Source organism: Armigeres subalbatus, chromosome 1 (assembly GCF_024139115.2).
Source record: "Armigeres subalbatus isolate Guangzhou_Male chromosome 1, GZ_Asu_2, whole genome shotgun sequence".
Taxonomy (NCBI): domain Eukaryota; kingdom Metazoa; phylum Arthropoda; class Insecta; order Diptera; family Culicidae; genus Armigeres; species Armigeres subalbatus.
Window position 1 is genome coordinate 91,823,057 of NC_085139.1, and position 16,502 is coordinate 91,839,558.

General features: G+C 44.0%; 1 protein-coding gene across 9 annotated transcripts in view; it reads left to right on the top strand.

Annotated features, from left to right (window-relative positions):
• Positions 1 to 15,340, top strand: part of LOC134202332 (sodium-independent sulfate anion transporter-like) — a 63,258-nt gene extending 47,918 nt beyond the window's left edge. For all 9 annotated transcript variants that reach the window (XM_062677391.1, XM_062677397.1, XM_062677363.1 and 6 more), the window contains 2 exons: positions 34 to 393; positions 14,070 to 15,340. In XM_062677391.1, coding sequence (XP_062533375.1) covers positions 34 to 393; positions 14,070 to 15,037 — 1,328 coding nt within the window. In that variant the 3' untranslated portion in view covers positions 15,038 to 15,340. The remainder of the gene's footprint in view (positions 1 to 33; positions 394 to 14,069) is intronic.
• Positions 15,341 to 16,502: the final 1,162 nt, after the last annotated feature.

Here is a 16,502-nt window from a genome sequence, read left to right on the forward strand (position 1 = left end):
ATTGATTTTTAAGACCGTTCCCTTTCATTTTAGGTTTCCTAGTGCAGTTCATTTCTATGCCAGTGACTGCCGGGTTTACTTCAGCCGCTGCCATCACCATTGCGAGCGGGCAAATCAAGTCACTTCTAGGACTTCCTGGGAGTTCCAACGAATTCCTAGATTCATGGGCGAATGTAATTGAGAACATTCATCTAACGAAGCTGTGGGATTCTGTACTCGGAATCGGAACGATTGTGCTCCTTCTGTCTATGATGCAGCTAAAGAACATGAAGGGTCCATGGAAAACGTTTGGCAAATATGTTGCGCTGGCACGCAACGCAATTGTCGTGATCTGTGGAACCGTGCTAGCGTACTACCTTAGCACCGACGGAGTGGCTCCCTTTGATTTGACGGGTAAGATTATATTTTTCCTTAAACTTGAAGTGAAGATAAATTTTTAGTGGAAATTCAGAAGAGTTTCCCAGTTATTACAAGACGTGTGATGAAAGTGCTCTGATTGTCTCATCGGCTGAAAATAGCAGAGCCATAGGAGAAAGTTCAAGGTCAGATACACACAATTGATTGTTATTTCCGGATAAACTGATACGGTTGATCAAGGCGACGATGGATCGGGTGATGTGCGTAGTTCGAGTTGCAGGGGCATTCTCGAGTCCCTTCGAAACGCGCAGAGGGCTACGGCAAGGTGATGGTCTTTCGTGCCTGCTATTTAACATCGCTTTGGAGGGAGTAATACGAAGGGCAGGGATTGATACGAGTGGTACGATTTTCACGAAGTCCGTCCAGTTATTTGGTTTCGCCGACGACATTGATATCATGGCACGTAACTTTGAGAGGATGGAGGAAGCCTACATCAGACTGAAAAGCGAAGCTAAACGGATTGGACTAGTCATCAACACGTCGAAGACGAAGTACATGATAGGAAGAGGCTCAAGAGAGGTCAATGTAAGCCACCCACCACGAGTTTCTATCGGTGGTGACGAAATCGAGGTGGTTGAAGAATTCGTGTACTTGGGCTCACTGGTGACCGCCGATAACGATACCAGCAGAGAAATTCGGATGCGCATAGTGGCTAGAAATCGTACGTACTTTGGACTCCGTAAGAAGCTCCGATCGAATAGAGTTCGCCACCGTACTAAACTGACTATCTACAAAACGCTTATAAGACCGGTAGTTCTCTACGGACACGAGACCTGGACAATGCTCGTGGAGGACCAACGCGCACTGGGAGTTTTTGAAAGGAAAGTGTTGCGTACCATCTATGGTGGGGTGCAGATGGCGGACGGTACGTGGTGGAGGCGAATAATCCACGAGTTTCATCAGCTGATGGGAGAACCATCCATCGTTCACACGGCAAAAATCAGAAGACTGCGGTGGGCCGGGCACGTAGCCAGAATGTCGGACAGTAATCCGGTGAAAATGGTTCTCGACAACGATCCGACGGGAACAAGAAGGCGAGGTGCACAGTGGGCAAGGTGGATCGATCAGGTGGAGGACGATTTGCGGACCCTCCGCAGACTACGTGGTTGGCGACGTGCAGCCATGGACCGAGCTGAATGGAGAAGACTTTTATGTGCAGCACAGGTCACTTCGGCCTTAGTCTGATAATAAATAAAAAATCAATGGTATTGACTATTCGGTCATTGTCATTTGGGCATGATTAACAGAATTTACTAGGAGAAGTTGGGCCGTGAATATTGCGAGCCGTGCTTAGAGGAAGTTGGCAAGGAGTACAATTGCCAAATCAGCAGAAAACAAGTCGAAGCAAGTGCAAGAGCTGGTCCTCATAGATTTGTGTGAGCCAATGTGGACGAGAACACCCGGCGGTAAGCAGTTTTTAATGACAATGATCAACCAGTAAAGTCGCATCATCGTCGCGTTTATCTGCTGGAGCAAAGTCGGAAGCGCCGGAGAAGGTAAAGGGGTACGTTCGGTATGTGGAAAACCTTTCCAACAGAAGTCCGCATATTATCCGCTCGGTTGGCGGAGGCGAATATGCGAATAAGAAGTTGACAAAAGTCGTCAAGGAGGGCATCAAGGAGCAGTACACGACAGTGTACACACCACACCAAAACGGTATAGCTGAGCGGAAGAACCTCAAATGGTACCGGGTGCGCGGCCGTGTCAACAGCCACTTATTTGCAGGGCTGTTTTCCGTCGTGTTTCTTGGACAGGAACACTGGTGGTGTCAGAGCTCTGGTAATGTTAGGGCACCAGCGTTCTTGGCGTCTTAATTGTCTTGGCGTCTTAATTGTCCTTTCCTGTCAAAAATTGTATCTCGTATTTTTTGTCTAAGTCGATTCTTTGGCTTATTTAAGGTCAACTTTACGAAATAACCCATATTTTTAAAGCATCTAATTATTTTTAAAATCGTAAACAAAAACCGAAAAATTGATGCACGTGTGAACCGGCCTGAAAATTTTACCCGATGTTCGTTCAAAGTCAGACCAATTTAAAAAAAACAGCGCTTTTTCGATTTTTGTTTTAAATTTTAAAAATACTTGGAGGCGTAATAAAATATGGGGTTATTTGGGAAAGCTGACTTTAAATATGTCAAAGAATCGATAAACGAATAAAAAATTTTGACAGGAAGGGTCAATTTGTTCATTTGGCGCCAGCAGTAAGAACTACAATTTGAGGCGGTAATCAGTCAAGCGATAAATCTATTAAAAATGTCAGGCAGTTGAAAATATAACGATTTTTTTATCGTCTATGAAATGCAATTAATCATCTAATTCAGTGGTTCTCAACCTGGGGTACATGTACCCCTGGGGGTACTTTTGCTGGCCCCAGGGGGTACCTCGAACAAGAATGCGTAATGGCGGATGTAATACAATTCCAATCAAAACTTATTGATGAAGTTTTGATAATTGTGTAATTTGTTGTGTACATAATATGCATACCGAATAGTGAATCAAAGCCTTTTTAATCCTGCCCTCCAAAACCAGCACAGTATATGAAGGGCTGTGTGACAAAAGTTCAAAAGGACAAAACGTTGAATGAACAAATTTAAAAACCTTCAATGCAATCTACCTATTCGAAACAAAATATTGAATAATATGTTAACAACATGCTTCTGAACTAAAATCTAGAGGCTGAAGGTACGAAAGCCTCCATTTGAGAGGCATGTAGGCTTTTTCCGAAAAGCTCAGTTGCTTCGTTGCAAGAGAATTGGAAGCATCCTTCTAAGCTTCTCGGAAGCGTCCATCCTAGAAACTCAAGAGGCTCGGAAGTCAGAAGTATCTTTCAAGAGGTTTGAAAGCCTTCTTTAAGAGGTTCGGAAGCCTCCTTTCAAGAGGCTCGAAAACTTTCTTTCAAGAGGCTCAGAAGCATTCTTTCAAGAGGCTCAGAAGCCTCCTTCTAAGTGGCTCTAAAACCACCTTACAAGAGGCTCGGAAGCTTCCCTTCAAGTTGCTCGGAAGCCTCTTCTCAGATGGTGCGAAAGCCTAATTTCAAGAAGCTTAGAAGCCTCCTTCCAAGAGGCTCGGCAGCCTCTATCAAGAGGTTCGGAAGCCTCCCTTGAAGAGGCTTGGATTTTTTTTTCAAGAGGTATGGAAACCTACTTTCAAGAGGTTCAGAAGCGTCCTTTCAAGATGCTCAGAAACCTCATTTTAAGGTCACTCCTGACGGAATCCAATTTTCAAAGTACTCGGGTTTTCAAGGGCACACCATTCGATACGGAAGTAACGCACAACTGTCATTTTTATTTTTTCAGCTTTGCTGCGTCGCAGCATGCGTGAAGAATACATTTACTTTGAATTAAAATTTTTCACAAATAATGAAAATTTCAGCCAACTTCACGGAGGGAGAGCCATCCCAAGCAGCACAAATCAAACAAAAATGGTTGCAGCAACTTCATTGTGACTGAATCCGGTCACATATAAATTGCAGTAATCTTTGTGGAGCATGTGTGCTGTTAGGGATATATCCCGTTAGTTTTCATCTTATCTACGCCTATTTTCATTTACAGCAAAAAAATAGGGGCTGCTCCTGTTAGTTTTCATCTTATCTACGCCTATTTTCATTTACAGCAAAAAAATAGGGGGTACCTCAATTAATGTAAATTTTCGAAGGGATACCTCTCCAGAAAAATGTTGAGAACCGCTGATCTAATTTATTGAAAAGGTCTCTAGAAACTCTTTGGAGTGTTTTTTTAAAAACTTCCAATTTAAAATTATTTCAGGTATTCCTTCGGATACTCTAGGAAATTCCATTGCCTCGGAAATCTCTTCAGTAATTCCTCCGGAATTTCCAACACACCAAAAAAATATTAATGTTACAGGTGACGTAATGGAAAAAATTGACACAATACCACAAGACGTAATATGAATTGAGATTTATTTTTCAGTCAATTTGGATGCAACGTATGAAACGACAACACACGCACCCAACAGCCAAGCAGCCGACGGGTTGATGCAATGAACAGAGCATGCGCAGAAGAATGTGGAACTTGTTTCACTTTGAACTCTGCTTCTTCATGAAGCGATGTTGGTTGTGTGGTAGCGTGAGTGGCGCTCACGCAATGAACCAACGTTCGATTCCCGTCTGGTACTTTATCATTTTTGTTGAAATAATACTGCCGTGTAAATTTAAAAGTGAACTTTATTTCACATTTATCATGACACAATTTCGCATCAATAATGATGCTCGTGAGTGTCGGTATCGTAGCATCTAAAGTTTCATGGCTTTATGAAGTGTGAATCCTTTCCGCAAATCTGGGACAAAATTTCCTTAGGAGTTTCCGAATGAATTGCAAAGACATGTCTAAAACAGTAACCTTCCGGATATCTCCGAGGATATCTACTCCGACTCTCAAAGCGCTCTCTTCCCTTCTGATCAGCACAACGCAGATGATTCAACCCTACCTGCGTCGGTTACGGATCTAGGAAACATTTCTGCCTCTTTTCCGACCCCTACATTTCCACTAGAGGTCAAACTTTGTCTTCAGTGGAATATTAACGGCTTTTGGAACAACCTGCCCAACCTGGAACTGTTGAAAAATGATAGTTCACTCTGAATTATAGCCCTCCAGGAGGTCAACCGCATCTCACCTGCCTCCATGGATCGTTCCTTTGAGACAAATACAAATGGATTTGCAAGGTAGGGTGGGTGTACCAATTGTCGCCATACACTGGGTGGTGCGGATAGAATTGATTTGGTTGTCAAACTGAAGCCAAAGTTTTCTATTAGGCTTTCAGCGATCGTGTACGTACACGCACGTTTCACTCACACTTTTACTCGGTTTGTTTGCAACCACGAGCAGCTGTCACGGCAAAATCAAATGGGATTGTTTGCAACCACGAACCTGCGTTCGTGTTGGTGAGAAATGTCGGCGAGACCCTAATTGTGCCGGAGCCAAACATTGATGATTGTGGTTATGTTCGTTTTAGATATTATATTGAGAAGTATCGTTATTATTTGGGAAAAACAATAAAAATAAACTTAGGTTGAGTTTTGTATTAATTGCAACAAATGTTTTCACATTATATTTGGAATGGAAAATTAGTAAGGATGCAATCAAAAAGCATTCGTTACGAAATTTCACGAGATTCATCAGTTGATTTGAGCAGGAATGTATGTAAACCATCGTAAAGTCATGGTGAGTCTCGCGCATTTGTGCGTCTCCATGCAGCATGAAAAGAGAAATTCGAAGAGCGGGCAATGTTTGACAGCAAAGTAACTGCAAAATAATTTTGCTCATGGGAGTGATTTCAAAATATCCTTCTACTCGCTTGAAAGCAGAAATACGTCCCTATCCACAGCACCCAGGCCATACATAAGAACAACTATTTTTTAAAAATTAAGTAAAAGGCATGTGGGTGAACTTTATATATCAAGGGAAAGGTTTTACTTCCTGCTTCTTAGAACAGCTGTGAAAACCACAATAAAATTTGTTATTATGCTCAAAATTGATTAATCCAGCTGTGAAAACTACTATAAAATTTGTTATTATGCTCAAAATTGATTAATCCATAATAGGAACACATGCTCCAGTTGTGACACTATTCTTAATTTTGGTTCCTTATTTGGCAAATCCCATTGTTTTCTTATGGGATTGGCCAAACAGAGACCACTAGTGCGACAACTGGTGCAAAGGACGTCAAAAAATAAGCAAAATCAATTTTTACAATTTAGCTTTGCTTGTTTTGGAGGAGATCGAAGGTGTTATCGTATCATATGAATATGCTTTATCGATATGAACTTGGTTTGCGGTGATTTGATTGGCCATTCGGCATATAAAGCACTAGTGCGACAACTGGTGCTATAGCCACAACTGGTACATCTAGCCTAGGTATAAATATCTGGCATTCCGTGGCGATAGGGATCCTTTGAGAGATCCCCTTTGACGTCCTTCAGTTTCGTGGAGACTTCCCAGTCGTTGGAGTTCGTCTTCAAAGTAGCTCTACTCAAAGTTTTCGAAGAGGAAGATCTAGTTCCCCTTAATGACCCATCTCCGCCATCGACGTGACCACCATCAGCTGACCCCTCCTTTCCATGTTAAATTGGGAGGTTGCCTCCGACCTCTATGGGAGCAACCATTTTCCAATTCAGGTCACTGCCAACGCCTCTCCTCCTACCACTTCTAAGAGGCCGCGATGGCGTTATGATGCCGCCAACTGGGAGTCCTTTGATAGCAGCATTCGACACGCGTTGAAGAACACTACCCCGCTTTCACTTAACGACTTCTCCAAAGTCGTTCTCGACGCCGCTGGTCTATCCATCTCTCAGACCAGTTCTCGGCCAGGACGCAAAGCCCTTCGTTGGTGGTCGGACGAAACGCGTCGAGCTGTTAAAGCCAGAAGGAAAGCCCTCCGAGCGCTCAGGAGGCTTCCCCCTGGGCACCCGAGAAAGGTAAGTGCATTGGAAAACTACAAACAAAAACACTATGAACAGTCATCCAAGGTTCCAAAGGAACACTTCCTTAACTCCATTATTTCGGCCCAATCCACCGCCGAACTATGAGGGAAAGTCGATGCGCTTAGTGGCAAGCGTAGATCTTCCCGTACACATCGATTCGCAAGACCGTACTATTTCTGATCCGCTGGATGTGGCCAATGCACTCGGGTAGTACTTTGCATCACTCGCATCAGTAAGTGGCTACCCAGCCGATTTTCAAAGGCTCATAGCCACCAGGGCTCTGACAATGCAGAACTTCCGAGTCCCGCCGGACTTGCTGGGTTCCCCAATAAACCAGTTTATTCCGTTCGCCTAGATTTCCTTCGCTCTTGCCAGAATAGGGTATCCAATGCTGAAAAAACCTTCCCCCTACCGCCAAAATAGTATTCATCGATTTGGTAAATCAAACCTGGACCAATCAAACTTTTCCCGACGAGTGGCGCCTCAGCCATGTTATTCCGATACCTAAAAACAGTATCTCCTCCCGCGACGCCGCTGATTACCAGCCTATCTCACTGACTTCCTGTGTATCAAAGGTCGTCGAGAGGTTGGGTGAAAAGCTTGAGTCTGACGGACGACTTGGTTTTTGCCAACATGGCTTTCGCCCGGGATATGGGGCAAGTACGTACTTCACCCAATTAGAAGACGTACTTCACAGCTCCTTTGACCAAGGGAAGTACGTCCATCTACAATTAATTGCATATTATTCGGCAACTCGGCTGTACGAAAACCATTTTTTGTTAAATATCTTGGCTGTGCATATGCACAGCACATGTTTCGAAATGGACAAATTGATATGAAATCCACGTGTCTTGGAGCAACTCGAACCCTCAACCTCCTACTCTCTAAACAGAAAAAATAATGAAAACTAATTAGCGCGTAAAAATACAGACGCGGAAAATTACACTATTCTGAGCATACATGAATCTTTTCCGTCAATTTCGCCCTAAATGTATGCAACTTGTATAGCATTATGCCAGTTAATCGAATAATGACATAATGCAATACGAATTGCATACATTCAAGCTCTTTGGCATTACTTTCGTGTAAATTTCAACAACTTTTTCTATCTGTGTAGATAGGCGTGATAATCCCTACACAACAAGACCACTTAAAGGTCACGTTTGCGGAAAAGCCATCAGAATCCGAGTACCAACCTCCACCGCGGTTAGCTATTTTTTGCAAATTTAATATCTTTCGGATGCTTGATTTGTCCAATCTCCACATGTGCTTTACTGCTGTATATCCACAGTCAAGCGAGTGCACATTGTTTATTAAACGAGAGGATCGCACTCCATGCCCCCAACAACAGGCTGGGCGGACTGATATAGAATACGAATCAATTGCACTCTGCTGTGCCAAAGGCTTGCTTGGCTAATGGCTAATAATAATTGATGAGTTTGATTGCCTTACGTGTGCGGTCGCGTGTACTCAGACGACTAATGACGGTGAAAGACCAACACTTGAGTACAATTATATTATTCGGCAACTCGGCCGTACAAAACCCATTTTTTTTTTGTTAAATATCTTGGCTGTGCATATGCACAGCACATGATTCGAAATGGACTAAATTAATATGAAATTTGCGGAAAAGAATCCACGTATCTTGGAGGGATTCGAACCCTCAACGTCCATCTAGTTTTCCTGGATATTTCGAAGGCATTTAATCGCACTTGGACATCACTAGTTCTTAAGTGGCTGATGAACTGGGGTTTTACTGGTAACATCCTAGCTTTTTACACAACTTCCTCCCCCGCCGGTCCTTCTGGCAATTCCGCATCCAGAACCTTCTCAAAGGAGACTGTGGTCCCGCAGGGGTCTGTTCTGGCAGTAACTCTGTTTCTGGTTGCCATGAATGGGGTCTTCAATGGCCTCCCCAAGAACATCTACATCTTCGTCTACGCGGACGACATCCTGCTTGTGGTAGTCGGAGACACTCCGGCGCGAACGCGTATCCGAACCCAAGCAGCGGTTAGTGCAGTTCATCGGTGGGCCTCGTCGGTTGACTTCACCATGTCGGCCGGAAAAGCGTCGGCGGGCATGTGTGCAATGGACGACATCGTCTCTCCGGCCCTAGTCTCAAGAATCAAGAGTCAAGATTAATGGGCAGCCGATTTCGAACCGGAAACTCGTCAAGGTCCTTGAAGCCTCCATCGACCGAGGACTGACCTTCGATCCTCATTTCCAAGCAGCCAAGACGGCTGCAAATGTAACCGATGGTTTCAGATATTTAAGCATTGGCTCCACCAAATGCGGGTATTTGTGTGATCTCCTTTATACGCCACTGGTCCAATGGGTTAGGTGCTGCCATCTATGTATGAGGTCACGGGAATTCATTTTCGAAGCATTTTAAGGTGAACCGGATACAGAAATCTCGGTTCATAAAATGTAATATGATTCTCGATATGGATGATAGAGGGATTGTCAGAATAATGATGTAAACAGAGATTTATAGAAAAAGGGACTTCTTGCTATCTCAACCAAACTAATTCCTTCTTTCTGGCTCAAGACTTCGAAGAAGTTAGAAGTGCGCGGCGCGTGTTATAATTCGAGGTAGTGAAAGTTGAAAAATAAGTGTGCTTTTTACAATGTTATGGACACTTATATGTGAATATGTACGTTATGTGGAAGATATTGATTTGAAAAATGTATTGGAGGTTACCACTTTCCCTTCGATGGGACTCGAACCCATGACCCTACAGTACGCTAGACTGGTGCTTTAACCAACTAAGCTACGAAGGACCTCCGTCGGCCTTCGCAACCTAGCGGCTACTGAACGAGCTCGAGATTCCCAAATTGGACGCATAGTCAAATCACTCGCAATCCATTTCTCAAGCCAACACTACCACATGTGTATAGTACACGTTCACATTAGAGGAGCGTGAGTATTTAGAATGTCTGGCGGCTGTACACATTCTTCATCAGCAACTGTACTGATCAAGTGAGGTTGTGTAAGCTATTTGCCAGTCGGTCGTCAAGCTCAGACCACATAGGACGAACAACAGGGCCACTCGGTATCGTGTTGCCCAAGCGCTGATTGACAGCAGACTGTTGTACGGACTGGAACTAATTTGTGTAGCACGTTGTGAGCTTGTCAACATACTCTCTCTCCCGTTTCGCCATTGTGGGCAAGTGGCTATTTGCCTAAAAGCCGCTGCATACGCTTCCGCCACATCTGCAAACCATAGGAACCCTCTCCTTGTTCAAGGATCGGATCATGTACACGATGGCCGGCGTCAGTCTTCTCCGGCTGCTAGGGTCCACTGGCATGGAGCGAAGAGCTCGCACTCCTCCACAGCTAACATAAGCAGCTCCATTGAGAGGCGCTTTAAAAAAGGGAAAAACACGGAAGCTCTACGAAAATCGGTCGCCGAGTTGCTAAACACTGGGTTTAGGGACCATGTGCGTCAATACACTGACGGTTCCTTTCGAAAACAAAAGGTCGACTTAGGCGTTACTGGGACCAACCTAACGGTCTCGAACAGCCTTCCTGCACAATGCAGCGTCTTATCGGCGGGAGCCACAGCTCTGAGCTCTATTTGAATGCCGCAACTACCTCCTCCAACAAACCAATCCTAGTTCTGACTGATTCCGCTAGTGCTATCGCTGTGCTACAAAGTGATCATCCGAAACAACCACGGATTCAGGCCATCCTTGCTAGCGAACAACAATCGACAACCTTCGCCGGGCATAGAGGTGTGCGCCGATCCAAAAATCGGCGACGGCGGCGTTTGTCACAATTTTGGTCGGCGGCGGCGGCGTCGTGAATCGGCGTGGAGATTTTAAACGTTTGTTTTTTAAAGTTTGTTCTCTGCATTTTTTCAGGATCTTTTCAAGACTTCAATGGGAGAATCTTTTGCATTTCGTCGAAAAAATCTGATGAACTTCTTTCGAAAATTCTCTGAGCTTATCCAAAACATTAATTTCAAAATTATTTACGGACTTTCCATATGGCAACTACTTTGAAGTTTTGATAATTCTTTGGAATTTCCAAGGAAGCACTTTGGAATTTCCAAGGAAACACTTTGGAATTTCCAAGGAAAAATGTTTGAGTTTCTACAGAAAAAAATTCGGAAAATCCTCGGAAAAATCCACGAAAAGTTTCTGTTGAGTATTCTTCGAAATTTACACAGAAAATTCTTCAGATTTTCCGCGGGAGATTGTTCAAAATGTGGACATCAACAAAACAAAATTAGATTTCAACGGCAAATTGTTCGAAATTTTCATAAGAAATTCATTGGAATTTAAACGGGATTCATTCGAATTTTCTAAGGAAAATTCTTCGGAATTTCCGAGGTGAATTTTATGGAATTTAAACCAAAACTGTTCAGAGCTTCTACGTGATTTTTTAAATTTTTTTTTACGGGAAAATGTTTGTTTCAACAAAGAATCGTATTTTTGAAGGAATTTCTTTGGGTTTCTACAGGGAGGGTATTGTCCATAAAAAAAAATATAGCCAAAAATATCCACCCGTTTGGCCTTACTTCCAAACAACCATTTCGGCCAAACAAGTTTTCGGCCAAACGACTTTTTCGGCCAAATGGCCAGTCGGCTGAAAGACATTTCCGGCCGTATGTCTATTTCAGCTCAATAAAATTGGGTTTTGACTTAATAGTTCGTTCGGCCAAATGACATATTGGCCGAAACACCTTTCGGCCTTGTGTCTATCGACCAATTGCCCCTTCCTGTCGTTTGGCCGAAATTCATTCAACGAAAAGCCATTTACTCAAATAACTGGTTAGGCCAAAGGTCTTCTAGGCAAATTCCATTAGGCCGAATTAAACATTCGTCCAGGACGGTATCAAAGCGACAAACAGCCGAAAGCCTCATTCGGTCGAATTGGTGATTTGACCAAAAAAGTTTTTTGCTCTAACATTTTTTTGGCAGAAAATGTCATTTGGCCGAAATAGTCGTTTGGCCGAAAAGTCATTTGATCGAGTAGATCATTTGAGCATGAGCATGATGACCGTGCATTTCGTAGTTGCTACTCCGTGATCGACCAGAACAATCGCAATTTCACAGGGAACCAATGGATGGAAGCATGGGATTTGCTCTCCAACCTCAATGTGCACAGTCCGAGAGCTCTAGTATTTTGGATGGTCGATAACGGCGCTGGCCACGTCCTCACGGTCATCGGGGATGGGAAGGAATTGATGATGCAGTCACTCGCCCACTGCAAGCCGAGAACACCTCTGCACTCGCCACGAGTTCCTGCGGAATTTTATTGGAATCTGGGGTTAGGTTTTACGGCAGAGGTTCGTCTTGGTTAACTGGTTGTCTGGAAATTCTGGAACAAAAACAACTGAAAACTGACTGGAAACAACTGGAAAAATCAACGGAAATTCCTTTGAATCGTCGGATTATTTGCGGAAAATTCTGCGGATTTCTTTAATTTTGAATCGGCGTGGGAAATTTCAAACAGCGGCATGCCGATGCAAAAATATGTGCAGCGGCGGCGTGCCAAAAACTGTCGGCGGCGGCGTGGCACCTACGCACACCTCTAGCCGGGCAACGTTTCTGCGGACATTCTGGCTGGAGTCGGCCATCACGTCCGGCATTTCACAACACCGGTTCCCTCGGCTGACGTTAAAGCCAGGGTCGAGGAGATCGTCAAGCAGGATTGGGAAAACAATTGGGCTGGGCTTCCAGAACCACGCAATTGCAGAAAGTTAAGGGATCCACGGCACCCTGGAACGACATGCCCAATCTCAAGGACCAGCAAGTAATCTCCCGCCACCGCATCGGCCGATTCTCACATAATTTCGGCGGAAGTCCCTTTCGTACCGTTTGTAACATCTGTGGAGTTCAAAACTCATTGGAACATGTGATCTGTCGATGCCCAAAATTTGACATTCCTCACTCCAGCTACGGAATACTGTCAAACATACGAAGTGTTTTAGCTAACGATATCGCTAGCCTATCTGTTCTCATCTGCTTCCTCAAAGATGGAGGAATGTACCACCAGATCTAGATCCAGCTTGGACCTCTCAGGTACCCCAATCCGGAAATAATTCAAGCATCCATCCCTGGTCTTCCCAGGGCTGTAAGTCCTCACGCTCTCCACAGTCTCAATGACTGAGTTTCCTGCGTTTGCGTTTATCGATGGAGACTCCCACCGCGGAAATACATTTACGGGCTGCGTCGAGCGTTGAAGGCCTGGAACGTCTTCTACAACGAATTCATGACCAAATGCGGGTTCTAAATATGCGAAAACGACAGCAGCCTCAACGTGCGCTATGGATGCAACGTTCCAGTCTCTTCTTTGCTATACCTCGACGACGTTTTGATCATTTCCTAAGTTCTGCCTAGCGTAGACAGACATGGTCAAGCAAATGCTTAAGAAACAATTCCAGATACAAGATCTCGGCAAAGTCAAAATGTTCTCAGGTCTACAAATTGATCGGAGCCGAAAGAAAGACACCATGAAGCTGCGTCAGCCATGCTACATCAACGCAGATCTGAAGCGTGTCGGCATAAAATCGTGCTAGCTATCGCGTACAAACTTGAAAAAAGTCATCGTCGTAGCCGGAAATGCCTCAGTAGTGACGAGTTGCAGTGTCTTCACTGCTACTCGTCGCATCGTCGATGACGCGCACGGTGACAGCTTTCGTCGTGCAACCAAACCGTTATGACGACATCGAAGCACGAAGACTTCATACTTTAATTCTTCAAGCGGCAGCTGCCATGCGTAGATTTTTTAAACCCTGTTATAATGAATTTTAAATAACGTGTGAAAGAGTTATGAATGATATCGAAACATTTATATTATTAGAGTTCCTAGTGTTTGTTTATTTGAGACGCCATTCTGTTTTTAACCATTCCGAAAATCGTTCTGACATTTGGTTGCGCGACTATCTTCGTGGTATGTATGTAGCTCGAAGAAACCGAATAGATGTTGCGGTGTTCAATTCTATGGCAAAACCTATATTTTTTCACTTTCTTCATACGACGAGAATGACTATTGTAAGCCATAATCGCGTACTCCCATGAAGTATTGGATGCTCAGCACCTGGATAAGCCGTACTGTGAACTCCTCGGCTTCCTTATGTATATTCAGAATCATTTTCAAAATTTTATTTTGAATCCTCTGAGGTGTATTTTTCTACTCCATATTGGCACAGCATACAGCATATAAAACAAACATCTAATAAATGTAATCTCTTACTTTTTTCTAGGCAACGTAACCTCTGGATTTCCACCCATGCAACCACCTCCGTTCTCTGCGGTGGTCAACAACCAAACCTACTCTTTTCCGGACATGGTCTACCAGTTGGGAACGTCCGTTATCGCTCTGCCGCTCATCGCCATCCTGGAGAGTATCGCCATCGCGAAAGCATTCTCCAAGGGAAAAACCATCGATGCCACCCAGGAAATGATTGCGCTCGGGTTGTGCAACATTGTAGGGTCGTTCTTCGCATCGTTACCCGTAACCGGGTCGTTCACCCGAACGGCCGTCAACAATAGCAGCGGTGTGCGAACGCAAGCCGGTGGTATCACTACCGGCCTTATTGTGCTTCTTGCGCTAGGGCTTCTAGCTGGAACGTTCTTTTACATTCCGAAAGCCGTATTGGCTGCGGTAATCATAGCCGCTATGTTCTTCATGGTGGAGTTCCACGCGGCGGCCGAAATCTGGCGTACGAAGAAAATCGATATCATTCCTTTGTTTGCTACGCTGATGTCTTGTCTGTTCCTGGGCTTGGAGTACGGGATGATCATTGGAATCGGCGTCAACATGTGCTTCGTGCTGTACCAAACGTCGCGCCCGAATATAGCACACTGTATTCAACGGATCGGCAACGTAGATATGTTGGTAATTACTCCAGATCAGAGCCTGATCTACTCTTCGGCCGAGTACCTCAAAGCTCGTGTCGTAAAACTATCTCAGCAGAATCTAGTCGACCTGGTCGTGATCGATGGCGCTGCCATTAATCACATCGATACAACTGTGGCCAAAATCCTGGCCAGTATTGTTGAAGATCTCAAAATGCAGGAACGGCCGGTCCTGTTCTGGAACTGGCAACGCCCGGTGCAGCACACTGCTTTCCGCCTACATGAGGAGTTGTTTGTTCCACTTTTCAAGTGTGGCCATTCGCTGGAAGAGATTGTCAAACAATGGTCGCTGGATAATCGAATTGAGGCATGAACGCAATTTGTCTTGCTTTGTGATAGATGAGACCATACTCGGGTATTTGAGTAACTTATTATCAGGATGATTATGCCTATTTGATTGACATTTTTTACAACTGGAAAATCAAAATCGACAAAGGTATTACATATATGGTTACCATTTATATGCATTCTAGAATTAGTTTTTGTAAGATGATTAATATAAGCCTCGTTACTGTTTCGTTATGTATAGGTACAACATTGATAGATCACATATCTTGTATAAATAAAAATGAAAAGAATTCTCATGTCCGTACAGGTACGGCGATGTGGATACTAGTCAAAGTAAAAAATATATCTAATTTTAATAACTATATCGAAATTCCTTATAGAGTAAATAGTCGAAACCAAAAAATGACAGAAAAGCTTGAGCTTGAGCTTGATTGACTGCTCGTAGTTGCTACTCCATTATGACCAGATCAGCTGTTCTTGCACAGGGAACCAACAGATATTTGCTTGGGACTAGCACACATCTTCAATGTACAAGTACTGGTGATCTCATTTGTTAGGTCATACTGGCGCCTGCCACGTCAGAATGCAAGTCAATGCAGGGAAGGGGAGGAAATGATGATGCAATCACTCGCCCACTGCAAGCCGAATATACCTCTGCACTTGCCACGAGTTCATGCGGAAGTTGTTGGAACTTTTGGGTTAGGTTGGAGAGGCAGGGGTCCGTCTTGGTTAACGAGCTGCCAATGTGATAGATAGGAGAAGGTAACTGATGGAATTTCTAATTGGATGTAGGAAACGAGCTCTATAGTTCATTTCCAATTCTAGCAGATTACTGTTAGAATTTTCAATTTGAAGGTATAGGAATAGTAATGGAAACGGTATGGGAGTCCATTTCCAGTTCTAGTGATTGCTAGATCATAAGAAATAAAGAGAAAGATAAAAAGTAGGAGAATGGAACGGACCTGGGATTGAACCCATGACCTCCTGCGTATGAGGCAGAAGTAGTAGCCATATGACTACCAAGCCCGCCTCGAAACAAGAGAGATCACGCACTGAACTGATTAATTTTATTGCCGGCCGCGCAACGCAGAACACAATAATTCGGCCGACCACGCGATCGTTCTGCTGTCCGAAACAAGAGAGATCACGCACTGAACTCGAAACCAAAAAATGACAGAAAAGCTTGAGAAAAACTGTTTTTGTGTTTCTCGTTTTAATATTTTTACTGTAAATATCAAAAACCATGTTCCATATTCATTTAATTTATTTAGTTTACATCTGAACAGATAACACTGAATTAACAATTTAACTCAACAATACACGGTTCGGGGCCATCATCCTCGAATGCGCCGCGCGCTCGCCATATCTGCCCACCTCGTTCGCTGTGCTCCACGCCGTCTGCAGGATCGGAGGCAAACACCATCTTTGCAGGGTTGTTGTCCGGCATTCTTGCAACTTGCCCTGCCCATCGTACTCTTTCGACTTTAGCT